The sequence below is a fragment of the Rhinolophus sinicus genome, chromosome 5, assembly GCF_057876585.1.
Source record: "Rhinolophus sinicus isolate RSI-liver-muscle chromosome 5, RSI-T2T, whole genome shotgun sequence".
Classification (NCBI taxonomy): domain Eukaryota; kingdom Metazoa; phylum Chordata; class Mammalia; order Chiroptera; family Rhinolophidae; genus Rhinolophus; species Rhinolophus sinicus.
The window spans coordinates 94,710,431-94,726,544 of NC_142505.1; the positions used below are offsets into that span (position 1 = coordinate 94,710,431).

At 41.5% G+C, this 16,114-nt stretch overlaps 1 protein-coding gene across 1 annotated transcript; it reads right to left on the minus strand.

The window, feature by feature from the left end:
• Nucleotides 1-7,150: 7,150 nt before the first annotated feature.
• GARIN3 (golgi associated RAB2 interactor family member 3) lies at nucleotides 7,151-11,240 on the minus strand. The gene is made up of 2 exons (XM_019740208.3): nucleotides 10,632-11,240; nucleotides 7,151-9,832 (listed from the first exon to the last, which is right to left on the minus strand). The coding sequence occupies exons 1-2, from the start codon at nucleotides 11,238-11,240 to the stop codon at nucleotides 8,690-8,692; spliced, it is 1,752 nt and encodes a 583-aa protein (XP_019595767.3). The 3' UTR covers nucleotides 7,151-8,689.
• Nucleotides 11,241-16,114: the final 4,874 nt, after the last annotated feature.

The following is a 16,114-nucleotide window of genomic DNA, read 5'->3' on the forward strand; positions in this document are numbered from 1 at the left end:
TTCTTTCTCAGGGTTCACACAAAAAAGTAGAGAGAACAGCGTACTCATCACCCAACTTCAACACTTATCTATTTATAGATGTTATTTTATTTCCACAAGCATCACTAAAAGATAAGGACTCTTTTTTTTTTTTTCATATAACCACAGAACTTGCTTTAAAATACATAGTTGCTGAATAGCATCAAAATCAAGTCAGCATTTGGACACCAATTGCCTCAGGATCCAATAAAATCCTCCCCTTTGTGACTGGCTAATATGTCTTTTAATTATGTTTTAATCTGTAGTTTCCTGCCCTCACCTCAGTTTTCCTCCCATATCAATTTATTTGTTGAAGAAATCCATTCACTTTTGAGCATACCCTAATCAGGCATCTCTCCCCACCAGAGATCAATGTGACCTACACCTGTGACCTCCAATGGTCATTCTTAGTTCTCATTTTACTCCACTCTCAGCAACATGGGGCATATTTGATCATTTGAATTGACCCAGGACTCAGTTTTCACTTTTTAGTGGGATATCATCCAGGTGATAACATCCAGGGGATATGCAGGCCCAGGCAACACCCTCTCCTTTGCAGTCAGATCCCCTTATCCGATAGTATTCCACATATTTACTCAATTTCACTTCACTCAATTGCAAAAGCTCAAATCTAAAGATTCGTCTTTTACTCTTTCTCCTATACTCTTTCAAAACTACCATAACGGCCTTCTGTATTAGTTCTATTTAGAAATAAGTAAAAGTCCCCAATACAGTATAACTCATTTTCACCATCCCCATTGCTATGGTCCTGTCCATGTCACCATTATCTCCCTTAGACTTCTGAAATAGCTTCCTAAATGGCTTCCTTGCTTCCACTTTTGTCCTCCCTTAGCCTACTTACCACACTGTCTTAAAATATAAGATAGATCTGACCAGTCCTCTGTTCAAAACTCTTCATGGTTTTCTATCATGTTTACAATAAAATCTAATGTTCTCAACATGGCCTATGTAAGGCCCTACAGAATCTAGTCCCTGCCGACTTCTCCAATCATATCTCCTTCCCCATCAAACTTTCTTCCCCTTCAAAACACTGAGTTCATGAGCATAGGGACTTTGCTTCATTTGCTGCTACATGCTCAGCGCCTAGAACAGTGCCTGAAAATGGCAAGTGGTCAATGACATTTATTGAATAAGTAACAAAATGCATATAATCGTTTTCAAATAAGTTCACAGTGACATTAATGGACAAATCACAGTATAGTTAGTCAAATCACCATTTTGTGAAGTTAATCTCCCTCCCAATTTTTATGATTATTAATACACTGGGTGAGCATCTTGGTGCATACATGTTTGCGCACATGTCCATTTTTTTTCCTCTAGAGATAGATTTCTAGAAATGGAATTATTGGACCCAGAGGTACAGTGTCTTACAGGTAGTTAGTGGCAGGATCAATGCTAGAATCTAGGACTCTTGACTCTCAGTCCAGTGTTCTATATAATAAACTACAAATGAATGATGGTATGAAATTCGTAATGAGAAGGGCTGGTGAAAATATGACATGTAGTAACATTTATTTATGTGGTTATATGTCCAGAATCTCAATGGAAAGTTTATTTCTTAAAGGTGTCTTGTATAGCTTAATAAGGAATACATTCATATAACAAACAAATTTTTATTGTGTGTCTACTGTGCCAGGAACTGTTCTAGAAGATAAAAAAGACAGACAAAAGCCTTGCATTCTAATGCAGAAACACAGATAACATGCAGACAAATAAGAATTTCGTAGTTATAAGGGTTATGGGGGTGGGGGGGATACAAAACAAAGTGATAGTTACATCGGATGAGCATCGCTACTTTATAGCACGTGATCAGGGTAGCCTCTCCCATAAGGTGACTTTGGAGCTAAGGAAAGAGTGATAAGGAGTCAACTGTGCAAAGATCTTGGAGACAGCAGAGACTCAAGCAAAAAGCCAGAGGCTGCCGTGATCTTCCTGAGTTAGAGAGACAGGAAGGGAGACTGTGCTCTGTAACTGAGCAAAGGGAGAGTGAGAGGAAATGAGGGGACAGAAACAGGCAGGGGTACGTGGTAACTGGCATCTTGCCTGTTTCAGGAACTTGGCACATTATTTTTTTAAAAAATCATATGTATCATTTGAGCCTAAGTGGTAAGCAGAAATAGTCACACTTTTCCTCCACCCTGTTGAGATTTTTAAGGTTAGGCTTGAGGTATAATTTACAAGCAGTAAAATTAATTTCAGGTGTATGGTTCTATGAATTATGATGAATGTGTACTGCCATATAACGTAACCATCACCACCAGAATTAAGATATAGAATATTTCCATCACTCTAAGCAATTCCTTTTGTGCCCCCTTTGTATTCATTCTCCTCCGTTCAATCCCAGCCCCTGGTAACCATTGATCTGACTGCTGTTCACATGGTCTTGCCTTTTCCAGAATGTCATATAAATGGAATCAGACTGTATGTAGACTTTCGTGTCTGGCTTCTTTCACTTAGCATAAAACTTTTGAGGTCCATCAATGTTGCTGCATACTTGTATATCAATAGTTTTTTGTTTTGTTTTGTTTTGTTTTCTGCTTTCTACAGGTGAGGGGTAGTCCATTGTATGGAGGTAGAATAACTCATTTATTCATTCACTGGTTGATGGACATTTGGGCTCTTTTCAGTCCTATAAATATCCATACACATCTTTCATTTCTTTTGAGCAACTACTTAGGAATGGAATAGTTATATGTTTAACTGAACTTAACAGTATATGTTAGCTGAGCCTTGTAATAGTTATAGATTTAACTATAACAAAGGATGAGGCAGTTTTCCAAAGAGACCGTATCTTTTTTATTTCTACCAACAAACTAAGAGAATTGCAGTTGCTGTGAATCCTCACGTGCACTTGGTATTTTCCATTTTATTTTTACTTGTTGGGATTTACTAGCTGTGTAGTTGTTTTAATTTGCATTACCTTAGTGTTGAGTATCTTTTGTGGACTTATTTGCCATATGTATCTTTTCTTTGGTGAACTGTCCAAATCTTTTGCCCACTTTTTAAATTGGCTTGTTTGTTTTCTTACTATTAAGTTTCTTACTATTTCTTATTATTAAGAGCATATGTACACACACACACACACACACACACACACACACACACACACACACAGTATATGTCCTTTATCAGATATGTATTTTTGTAAATATTGTCTCCCAATTTGTAGCTAATTATTTCATTTTCTTAACAGTGTCTTTCAAAGAGCAGAAGTTTTTAGTTTTGATAGAGTCCAATTTACCAATCATTTTCTTTTATGGTTCATACCTTTTTGTGTCCTAGCCAAGAAATCTTTGTCTAACCCAAGGTCACAAAAAATTTTCCCTGTGCTTTCCTCTAGAAGTTTTCTAATTTTAAGTTTTATGATCAGGCCTATGATCCTTTTTGAGTTAATTTTCATATATTGTATGAGTGGAGATTCCTTTTTTTCATGTGGGAGTCCAATTATTCCAGCACCATTTATTTGGATTCTGATTTTTGTTGGTCTTACTACCTCTGTCATTAGTGTACGGGTTCATAAATAATATCTCTGAGCTCTTTTTAGTCAATTGCTTTGTATCTCCTCTTGTTGATCAGCTCAGGCAGAAGAAATGGAAACTAGCAAACTAAATTCTTCGTCTCCAACTCCTGCTTCTTCCTATCATATAATTTTTATCAGCTCACATATATTGTCTAAACAATGGACTTTGGGTGAGAATCAGCACAAATGTATTGTTCCCTCCTGTACAGTTTCAATTCCTAATCACTGTTTTTGCTGTTGTCGTTGTCTCATGGCTACTAATGACCTTTTCACTAATAACAATCTTGACAACCCAGACCTGTGTGCGCAGCAGATGGGAGTGGAAGGTGCCCGCAATTTCTTGTGCCTGTTATGCCTTTCCTTAGCAGCAGGGGACAGCAGTAACCCTGGCATTTGGGAACTATCCCCAGTTTACATTTACTTTTATAACAAAGATTTGTGTCCCACATGTGAGGTTCCACTGAGGGCCAGTTATCTCTTGCAGGCGGAAGAACTTAAAATGGATTTAGAATCCTACAAAAAGGCAGATACGCCTTTTGAATTACTTGTTGTAGCTGTTACTGTAATTCAAGTCCACATTGACATGATTACGTGGAATTTCACCAGAGAAAAAGTAGCTACGTCACTATCATGCCTGTTTTTGAATCATCTACCCATGTTACCAGTTGCTTAAGTGGGGGGTTGGCAGCACTGCTTCCTCTGTGGCGTTTGGCTAGAGTGGAAGAGTTATTGTCTAAAAGCTTTCTATCTTTTTTTTGCTGTTCCTTTTCTGGTCTTTTGACCAGAGAGGTACGTTTTTTGTTGGGACTTTTTTTTCAGGATTGCCAGCTTCTTCTCTTCCAAGTCTGGGATGCATGAGACAAAAAGAAAAACCCAAGGAACTCACCACCACGTTGTTCTTCATTTACTGTGGTCCCTGGCTGGTCGCTCGTCTTCTCTCCACCTTTCAGAGTCTTTTAATGTTTGTGTTACATACAATAGCCTAGGTCTTTAGTTGTACAAGTGAGAGGAATAGGGAAAACTATGTGTACTCCATCTTTCTGGTAGCATAAGTCTAACCAATCCATTTTTAAGTCAGCAGTGAATTATCAAGGCAATCAATGGGATATTTGTTTCCTTTGTTTTCATATCTACATGTTCTAAACTTTCTAAAACAGACACAATTTTGCAATAAGGAAATGTTCTTCACGGTTATTTTTTTTTAATTATTGTTATTATTTTTTTATTGGGGTTTTTCTAGGACCCATCAGCTCCAAGTCAAGTCGTCGTTTTCAATATAGTTGTAGAGGGCACAGCTCACTGGCCCATGTGGGAATTGAACCGGCGAACATGGGGTTATGAGCACTGCACTCTAACCAACTGAGCCAACTGACCGCCCCTGTAATTCACTTTTAAATGACTTGAATTCAAAACCCTATACAGTGCACATTAGCCTTCCTGGCTGTCACCAACTCTTTTCACAAGGTTAGTGGAGTCAGGGGAAGTGGCCACAGCACATCACACTCACAACAGTGTTGCAAACTGTGTTCCCCAGAAAACAGATTTTGAGATGGAGTTTTGTGAGAAGGATGTTTATTAAGGAGTGGCCTTCAGACCAGGATCTGTAAAAGGGAAGGAAGCAGGAATGGAGAGAGGAGGAAGTCAAGCTGTGAGGCAGGCCCCACCGGGAGCTCTTGAACTAGAATGGCCCTTGACAGGTGGTCTGCACTGGGCTAAGATGGCCAGACCTTCACTCTCCACAGCAATCAGTCTTTGTGTGCTCTGGGAGGAGGGAGGGAGTTCTCTGAAGCTGAGGTAGTTTCCACACTCTCTCCCAACTGCTCCTGCGTGGTACTCCTAGCAGCCCGGGCCACGAGTCCCTCACTGAAGGAATGTCCACCCCACATGGGTATTTCAAATAGAAAGGTGTCTTTCAAAACATTCTCTCCAATCTCCTTATTCTATAGATTCTATGGCAAAAGACAGGAAGTGACGTAAGGTCACATAGTAACAACCCCCTCCCTAAATATTTCTCTTCATAGTAACCACAGTGCCCTTTACAAAGTGAAAGTTTGACCAAGTGACTCCCCTATTTAAGACATCTCAGTGGTTTTTCATTACTTGAAGGTCAGAAATCAAAATCCTTTACACAGACCTCAAAGCCTTGCATGGCAGTCCCCTGCTGTGTTCTCTAGCACCTCTCTCATCTCTCTTGCCCTGCCGGCCATGACACTGCCTTCAATATTCTGAGGCATCTTGCTTCTCCCCACCATAGTACATCTCTCTTCTGTCTGAAAGACTCCACTCGATCACAACAACCCCATGGATGACCTTATTTTGCTGTCAGCAAAAGATCCCTTTTTCATCTTTTGTATGTATGTGTGCACGCCAGACTTGAAGTTTGGGACACTGGTTAGTAAAATCAACCATCCTTTGCCTCAGTGCACCTGGCAGCAGCAGAATTGCTACCAGGATGATGACAGTGCTGTCAAAAATATTGGCCCTTATCTGATAGGGTATATTGACTTGATGCCCGAATTGATATCTCCCTCCAGAGGAAGAGGCCTGTTGCTTTGAAATACGTAGGTATTTATGCATTCATCTCTTGATGAACTGTCAAGATAGAAAAGGAAATACAGAGAAAGTGCCTGGCAGAGCTCGTTGTGGTGGGCAAGTCCCCACCTCCACTTAACTTCAGTGGCATTTGTGTAAATTGTGGGTCTGTTCAGCTAACGCCCTGTGTGGTGGACAAACTAGGTTCATGCTAAAGAAGCCTTTAGGGGGAGGGGAGGAGTGAGAGTGGGAGTGCATAGAACAAGACTCACAGGACAAAAGATAAAGGCATGATCTACCAAATCATGAGATTAAGCCATTTGTAGCTACGCAAATTCAGCCTCTAGCATAGCTTAAAGTTGGGGTTCTGAGTCAAAGTCTTTGGAAAGAATTTTCCTTTCTCTCCCTCCTCTGCCCCATAACCTCTCACATTCCCAGGAGGCTTCCCCAAAGCCTCTCTCAGGTCTTGAAGAACGTGCCTCTTTCCTTCTACCTATATTCACTGCTTCAAGAGTCAACTCCAAGGATACCTTGATTCCAGCATCTCTTGGTCTTTGTATATCAGAAATCACAAGGTGGGATTTTCCAGCCACCCACCAGCACAACTGAGAAGGGCTTCTGCTGATATTCCTAAGCCATCACTCCTCCCAGAGGACCTCATTTCTCACCTCCCCCACCCCTACTACACACATCTGCTCTCCGGAAAAACTCCCTAAGTTTTACTGGAAACAACTTCTATCCTAGTAGATATTGTCACAGAGGAGAAAAAGCACAGAATTTCAAGGTGGAGCCAATCACCACCAGGTTCACATAAACACACACGAATCATTTTTCTCAAATCCAACTTTTATCATCTATTTTTAACAACTTAATTGGTTTTCATACACTCATGAAATTTACTTTTTTTTAATTGAAAAGAGAATGTAATTTCTTTTTTTTACAATAGACATGTTTAAAATTTATAATCCCATTTCTAATGGAGTATGATTTTTTATTTTGTTTTTGGAATTACCTTCCACATGGATACATAGTTTACAGAGTTCATTAGTACACAGCATTTTAGATTATTCTACAGTATCACTAAACCTTCTCCATGTTCCTGGATTCTGAGTATTTACGTCACTTAGAATTTTTATTTTATACTGAAAGATATCTTTCAGACTTAGATATTGTGTCATCTATCTCTCTTGTGCAAAGGAAAACATAAGTGAAATAAGTTTGTTAAGGTATTTCTAATGCAGTGAGTGCCACCTGGCTGATAGCAGTTTAAAACCGTGGTGGTTTCAGAGATATTAACATTAAAAAGATACAACAATAAATTACCATGGACACACCCTTTTGCTTAATAGAACTGAATCCCCACTCTGTTTAAACTTTGTATGTACCTGTCAGATCATCCCTCCCTCCTTTTCACCCTGTAGATATCCACTGTCTTCATTTTGTGTTTATTTTTATTTTTATTTTTTTGCTTTTCTCTACACTTTGAGCAAATATTTACCCCCAACCATATTGTTTGATCTTGTTTTTGAACTATTCTACAAATGGAACAATATCATCTGCATTTTCCTAACTTGCTTTCATTAGTCAACATTTTGTGAGATTCATCCTTGCTAACATGTAGAGCTGTTATTCACTTTTGCTGTTGTGTTGTATGCATTGTAGGCATATATCACAACTTATTAGATCTTCTGTTTGATGAACATTTGGGCTGTTTCCAAGGTTTTGCTATTACAAAGTGTTTTATTATAGACATTCTTCTAGTCGTCTCCTAGCAAGCATATGTGAGAGTTTCTCCACAGTATATATCCAGAAAGAAGGAAAAAGGAGAATTTCTAGGATTAGACAGATGTGTGGTGGCCAAGCCTTTTGTCAAGTGCCAGATAGTAAATATATTAGACTTTGCAGGCCATACAGTCTCTCTTGCAACTACTCAAATCTGTTGTTTCAATGTGAAAACAGCCATAGACAGACAATATATAAATGAATGGCTGTGGCTATGTTCCAATAAAACTTTATTTACAAAGCCTGGGGCAAGTTTGGACCCTTAGGCTGCCAATTCCTGATCTAGATGATAAACTTTACTATTCTGACTGCCTACAAATACTGCTGCATCCCCTCTTTCCTCTCCTGATTAACCCCTGAGGAGACGTGAGTCCTGTTTTCACTTAGTATATGGACTGGACTACATGTCCAGGCTCAGTGACCTTTGGGGAGAAAAAGACAAAGGGCGTGAGGCCATGGTGGGGGCGGTGGTGCTTCCCAGCCCACAGTCCGTGACTTGCAGCCATAGTGCTGGGGAAACCAAGGGCTTGAGGTAAGGCAGGCTACTCATATTGGCTCCTCTGGTCAGGGGTGGGAGGTGGGGTTCTGCTTGCCTGGAGGCGGGGGTCTCAGGCTTTAGCACAGCTCACATCACACAAGCCACTGTGAAGTCACTACCAGGCTAGAAGACATAGAAATTCAAACAGAAGATAGCATTTTTTTTTTTTTTTTTTTTGGAGTTGTATTGTTCTTTTATTAAAGGAAGTTGGAACTGACTCTCTAGTGATAGCTCCACGAGGCTGGGTCTCCACTGCAGCTTCCTGCCCTGATTCCTATTCAAATGGATTTGGTTTCAAAGATGATCGTCTCCGTTGCCTCAGATGTCACAGTACTGCAGATCCCCAGATCCCCGCCAACCAGGCCTTTCTCTACCTTGGCCTCTATGTTGCACTTCTCTACCGTCTTAGCCACGAAGTCCACCTCCCTGTCATGTGATGTGACCACAGCCTTTGAACCAGGCATGACTCTGAAGCTCCTGAAGAAGGAGCCAATCTTACTGGATTTCTTACTTACAGTTCCTGGACTGGTGGCAGATCTGCTGCTCTTCCCGGCTTTGTGAGCTATCCTCGAGTCCTTTGCGGTGGAGCTTTGGCTGGCACTCTTATGAGAGCTGTGTTTTCTGCCCTTCACATTGCTCTGCCCTTTTTCTTTCTTGTCATCTCTTGTGTGTTTATGGCTGGATAAAGACCGGTGAGAGGATGATTTCCGGGTGGACTTCCCTCCTGTTTTGTGACGATGGGACGTTTTCCTAGTAGAAGTTCTGTCCTTCTTGACTCTTTTTTCCCTTTTTCCCTTCCAAGCTTCAGCTGTGGCCTGGGAGACCTTCTGGCTTCCATCTCGTTCACTCATGTAACCTTCACTCTGCAAGGTTGAAACGAGGGGTCCTGCCACGGGGCCTTCAGCTCTTTCTGCGGCAGCATTTTTGGTCGTCACTACGCCTGCAAACACCACACTCTCACTGCTCTCTGGGGAGACACTGGCAGACCCTGTTGTTATGGTGCAAGTACCTTGTGAGGATGAGCTGGCAGTACTCGGCAAGACCATGTTGGCACTCTCTGAGGATATGTTGGCAGCACTTGCACTGGCCTTGCTGGATCCACCTTGTTCCAGCCCCTTGCTGGTGGCTCCTGCCAGGGCTATGCTTACCTGGCCTGCACTTGCACTCTTGGTTGCTGCTAGGCTCACCGCACCTACTGTGGGACTTGCTGCTGCCGCTACTACTCCCAGGCCTGTGGCTGCCCCCCTCGCTGGTCCTTCGGCAGTCCCTGATGTTTTCATGCCTAAAGGCGAACCAGTCAATCCATGGGGGGCATGGTGGATTCCCTCTCCCCCAGCATAAGCAGAAGAAGTGGCTTTGGACACCTCATGAAGCTTCTGAAGCCTCGCCTCATTCTGATCTCCTCCATGGAGCTCTGAGGTCTGTACCAAGGGAGGGAGAAACAGGTGAGACAGGGATGACAAAGTGAGACCAGCACTGTCTACTCCAATCTCATCCTGGAGCCGAGTAACTCCAGGGCTCCTAATTAGAAGAACCTCTGAAACCATCCAATAAAAGCTCCCATTTGATGCAAGATCCCCTCTACGATACCCTGTCAAACAGTCATTCGGTTTGGCTTGAACAATCCCTGTGCCAGGGAAAGCACTGATACCATTCCCCATCCTCACACACTTTTATTTCACACACTTGTACTTACATCTCTGCAGGACAGCTTCTAAGAAGGGGGGTTGTGGGTCAAGAGATCCACACGTTTTATGTTTGGGTGGCTGCTAAACAAATTGCACACATGCAGAGACACGTGGGTTGCTCTGACTTAATCAGCACATGGTAGTCACAGGGAAGTAGAACAAAGGCAGGACTTCCTACTTGTTAACTGTGTTCCACAACCTGTGAGACTACCTGAGTTGGGGTAAGTGTTCAAGAAGGGATTGGACAACCAGGATGCTGTAAAAGGGATGACAACCCCGGGTATGAGACCAGAGCAGCTGGTCCCTAAGGTCTCTCTGAAATCCAGCCTTGTGGGACAATTTAGAGAAGCACTCAGAATATCCCCAGGTGGTAAGTGCTATCATGGTAGCTCATTTGGCCCTAACCCTTTTCAAAAATGGAATGCATTTCCCAGGTGAGCTTCAGAGAGCACAAAAGGCTTTGTAGGGCCAGCTTTGAGCTGCTCTCCCAGAGCACCCTGCCACATTTTCTTGAGGCTCTGTAGACGCTTACCACTAGGCGTTTGTCATCTTCTATGGCCAATGTGTCCCTCGGTTGGAGTGAAGGAGTACTGCTGAAACTCTCCGTCGGTGGTCTCAGGAGATAAACAAGTTTTTCCCAATAGCAAAAGAGATCTTCTCGTGCATCTGAAGAGGGACACAGCTGCAGATAAAAGGTACGGCCAGTGGCAAGCTTCAGGCGCAGCTGCTGTTTCTCATGATCGTGGATGGAGATCTTGACAAATTTCAAGGGAAGCAGCCTGGTGAGCTCTAGGGTCTTCACAGGCTTGCGACCTCTCCCCTTGGTGGGCCGGGCGTGTCTGGCATGCTCTTCACAGACTTTAGTTGGTCGGGCCAGCAGCATGACGTCAGGTAGTGGGAGGATGGGGCTGGTGGATGCGATGCCCACGGTCACCATTTGGACACGGTTGTGTACGTCAATCACATCTCCTTTCTTGCTGATCTGGATAAAGTCACTCTCAAACATCGGTGCATACTTGAAAATATCGTACTCTCCTCCCTTGTAGAGTTGTCGCTGCAGTTCCCCCATGGAGGTATTGAACACGCCCATTGAACGGTAGCTGTGGGCCGTGTAGTAAGGTAACAGACATTCACTGCTCATGGTTCTCTTCATTTCAGACAGCTCCACCAGCCACAAATCGAGTCCCAAGAGAGGAGAGTGAATGAAGGCAACTACCCATCTCCCTGCAGGGCTCTGCCTAAATCTCCTCATACCACCACATTTATTCTCTACAGTCCTTTGTGACCTGTCACCATCACACACCCCTTTGTCTAGCCTCCAAGCAGCCACCCCCTTGGGGCAGGGTCACTAGCCTCTCCCCTCAAACGAACCACCACCTTCAAGGGGACAGGCTGGGCCTGCCAGGGGGTAGGTGTATGTAGGCTGGATATTCTTTCTCATCAGAATGTTGGGATGCATAACTGAGGAAACCATCCTGCTTTTGTAAATACCTGGGTTGTTTCCAGTTTTGTTGTTGTCGTTACAGATATCCCCACAATGATCATCTTCCTGCAAATATAGTTTTGCTTTTGCTGAATTACAGCCTGGGGATAAAATTCTGGAGGTGGACTGTGTGCTTGCACAGGGGAGGGATCCCCTCACGATTGTTCTCCGTGTCCATAAGGTGTAGCACTGTGCTGCCAGGCACTCAGAAGTTGAAGGAAGAAGTTGTTGAATGAATGGTCCAAAGGGCTTCTGTTCCCTATCATAACCAGGGTCCCACTTATACAGTGATTCCCAGGGTGTGCAGGATTTTCTCATCCATGTGCTCATTTGAAGGAGGCTAAGTTTTACAATCGTAATTTTATGGTGAGGAACTGAGGCTCAGGATTATCTTGCCCAGGGTGAGAATGCAGAGCTGGATTCCACCCCAGATCTTAGGACTCAGGTCAGGGTTTTTTCTCTGCCTCAAGCTGCATGGCTCACCATTAGATTCTCATTTTGCACCAAATATAGAAGTGTTCATGGTTAGCAATGTGCGTGGGGACTTACTGGGAACCACAGGAATTCAGAGAGGTCTTGAATCACCATAGGGTTTCCCATACTGATATGCTTGCTGCTTCTCTCTTAATGTCTACCTGATAAACCACTGATGTTTCATTTCTTTGAAAAGCTCTTCAGAGAAATTATGGCAAAGACGTCTTTTTGGAGTTTGTTTTTCACTTTGCATAAGGTGATGAAACCAAATTCCCCCTCCCTCGGTTAGAAAACAACTTCTGAAATAAAATACATCCCCCAAGCTCAGTGATTGCCATGTGAGGGTTTTGAAATAAACTTCAACCCCCAAATGTTCTTTTTTTATATCCGCAGTGCCTATTGCGATACCTAGCACATTGCAGCTCTTCAATAAACATGAACTTGCTTATGCCCATTGAGACTCCTTCTTTCATTTGTTTAGCCAACAAAAGCAACAAAATGTATTGAGCAAGTAGTATGTTCAGGACCCATCAGAAAATGGAAATGCAAAGATAAAGGTCTCTACCTCTGAAGCGCTAAATGCTTTTTCTGAAGACATTACATGACTTCTCCAAAAACGACAAAATGACTTATATTCTATTGTAAGGAGATCACCATTCAAAGTTAACACTATTAGGTTTTTAAAAAAGGGGGAGATTTTTCTATATTATACTTGACCGTGCGTTCTTCTCATAAGTCCATTTGTGATGAATGATTAATAATGAGAGAAATCAACCATACTATTGAGAACTTACTATAAATCAGGCATGGTGCTACCCACTTTACATTTAAAAAAAATTTACAATATACATTATACAACAGCCCTGTGTCATGAAGGTACAACTACTATTCCTGTTTCATGGAGGAGGAAAGCAAGGCTCAGAGAGGTTAAACAACTCCATGAAGGTCACAAGAGACCAAAAGCACATGGAAGTCCCCAAATGTGGAAACAGTGAAACTACACTAGACTTTGTCACACAAATAGAACACAAATATGCAAGCACTATACAGCATAAATTCATCCATTCATTTAATTAATATTATTAAGTGCCTACTTTGTTGTAGGTGCTAAGAATATAGCAACGGACAGAAACAAGCAAATATTGGGGTGGTCAGTTGGCTCAGTTGGTTAGAGCCAGTACTCCTGACACCAAGGTCGTCGGATCGATTGCCACATGAGCCAGTGAACTGTGCCCTCCACAATTAGATTGAAAAAAACTACTTGACTTGGGGTTGATGGGTTCTGGAAAAACACACTGTTCCCCAAAATTCCCCAATAAAAACAAAACAAAAAAATATCCTTGCTATCACGGAGCTTGTATCTAGAAAATAAGTGAGTCAAATAGATGGTATGTCCAATGCTGATAAGCACTACAGACAAAGATAAAGTAGGCAAGTGGGGTGCGGGGATGGGCAGCTAGAGCTGGTGGTCAAGGAAGGCTCAGTGAGGGAAGTGACCTTTGAGCAAAGACCTAAGTTCAGAAGCTATGCAGATGTCGGGGGGAGTAGCCTCTCAATAAGAGGGAATAGCATGGGACAAGATCCTGAGGCAGGAGTATGCCTGGTGTACTGGAGGAACACCAAGGGGGCTATAGTGAGAAGAGTGAAGGGAGGAGAAGTGTCTGGAAATGAGGCCAAGAAGCAACCATGGTAATGATAGGGAGTAGATCATGTGGGATGGACCTTGTGAAGACATTAAGAGGTCTTTGGATCTGACCTAAATGGGAATTTTCTGACCTACATACACAGAGCATTATTCTGGCCACCATGATAAAAAGAGGTTGTAGAGGACAGAAGTAGAGACTGAGCAGCTCTTGCGAGACATGATGATGAGTCAAACTTATGTGGTAGGGGTGCAAATAGTGAATAGCCATCAGCTACTGGATATGTTCTGATTAAGACAACTGTCACGTATACTGATGTTGAATAATTTTCAATAAATAGTAAGTAAACAAGCAAGTTGAAAAATAGCATGTATGGTATGCCATACATTTTTTAACAATAAATCTTTGTGTGTGTGTGTGTGTGTGTGTGTGTGTGTGTGTGTACAAAAGGTTGCATGAGATTCTGGTAACAGTAGCAACCATGGGGCAATTTGTTGGCTAAGGGAAATGGTGGAATGGACAGTCAACTTTCCAGGGCATCCCCTTTTATACTTTGCAGATTTTGTTTCATTGTATATACTACATACACAAAACTAAAATACTTTCAGTATATAGATTTATAAAAATGTAATATCAGTAAGATTATATTCTTAGAATATTCATTGATCCAAGCCTTGATATAGAAAAGAAGTAGAAAGAGGGAAGCTTCGTTCAAATGTAACTCTCTCTGGCACCAAATTTTAGAATTTGAGGACCAAACCACAAACCATGATTCAAAATTTATTTTCTGATTTTTCTTTAAGACCTTTCAAAAATTTATTCTTTCCTCTCAAAGTTTAAAAGTCTGACACATCCCTTATCAAACAAAAAATATGGAGATCAATAAGTCAATATATATTTATTGATTACTTACTATGCGCCCATCATTATGCTAAGAACATTCAAGGTATCAAAAATATGTTTCAGAAATTTGTAAACATGACTCTCATACAAATATAGAATGAAAACATGTCAGAGATTTCATTAACTCATCAACAAGGGAACCAGAAGGATGGCAAAGCTGGTTCAAAGGTGAACTAGACTCCAACTATATATTGGCATTGGAGAAAGAATGTTGGACTAATATTGCCAGGTTAGATACAAAACTGGTTAAATGCCTACTGGGCAATAAATTCGTAACCTTTGGGGTTATCTTTTCTACTAAACAGAAATCATTTTCATGTCTTCTAAACAAAAAATCTATAAGTTATTACAGAACTTCACAGAGTCTGAGATTGTAATCAATAATAGCCTTTGTAGGGTGCTGAAAATGTTCTAAAATTACATGGTGACAGCTACACAACTCTGTGAACATACTAAAAACCACTGAACTGTACACTTTTAATGGATAATTTTTATGGTATGTGAAATGTATGTCAATAAAGCTGTTAAAAATAATAGATAGCAATATTTCAGTCTTGATTTATTGATCCAATCCCATTGCCTTACTTCCTTCTCTTAGATAATTAAGTAACCCTTGGGCAAGCATTTAAACAATGCTTTACTATGACATTGAAAGGGCATGTTAGCCTGCTTTACAGGTTTTTATTTTATAAGTTTGGGATGATTTTTCTTAACAAGGAATATAGGGGAGCATGTATAAGCCACGACCCTAACTTCAAAAAGCTTACAGTCTAGTAGAAACACTGAAGAAACAGAGAACAAACAGGAGGGCAATGAAATATATGATGCAGTTGAATGAATGGTAGACCTAATAACACTTATCACAATATTTAACACCAACAATAACTGTTTTGTAACAAAAAAAACCTGACAAACCCACAATGCTGAGGATAGTCTTCTGTACATTTTTAATTAGTCTAAGATTGAAGAGATGTGAAGAGTGAAGACCCTACATAAGATATTCTCAGTATATGTAGACATGCAAGATTATAGATGGTTGAAGTCTCCATATTTATCATGGGAAAAGATTTCAAGTCTACCACTTTTTTAACTAAAGTTTATTGGGGTGACAATTGTTAGTGTGATGAACACAAAATGTGATATGTATATCAAGTCAATCACTTTTGTTCCCCACCTATTATTTCGAAAAGCAAAGGCAAGCAGACAGCTATAAATAGCCTTTTCAATGAACATGCTGCCAGAGAGGGCAGCGTGAGCTAGGCAGGATGTGAGGGTGGGGAGATTTCCATACTGTATACAATATGTATCTGCTGGGTAAATCCCCTGGCCTAAAATACAATCCACAGTACTTTTAGGTCGATGATGCTAAGTCGAGATGGCGTGGGATGAGCTGCGGTTAGCTTTGGGTACCTAGGACTTCAGAAAGCCAGCCTGATTTCTACCTTACCTCTGGCTGTCAGAAAAAGGCTAGTCACCTGGACTCTTCCCCTGAGGGCTAGTATGCAAATCAGT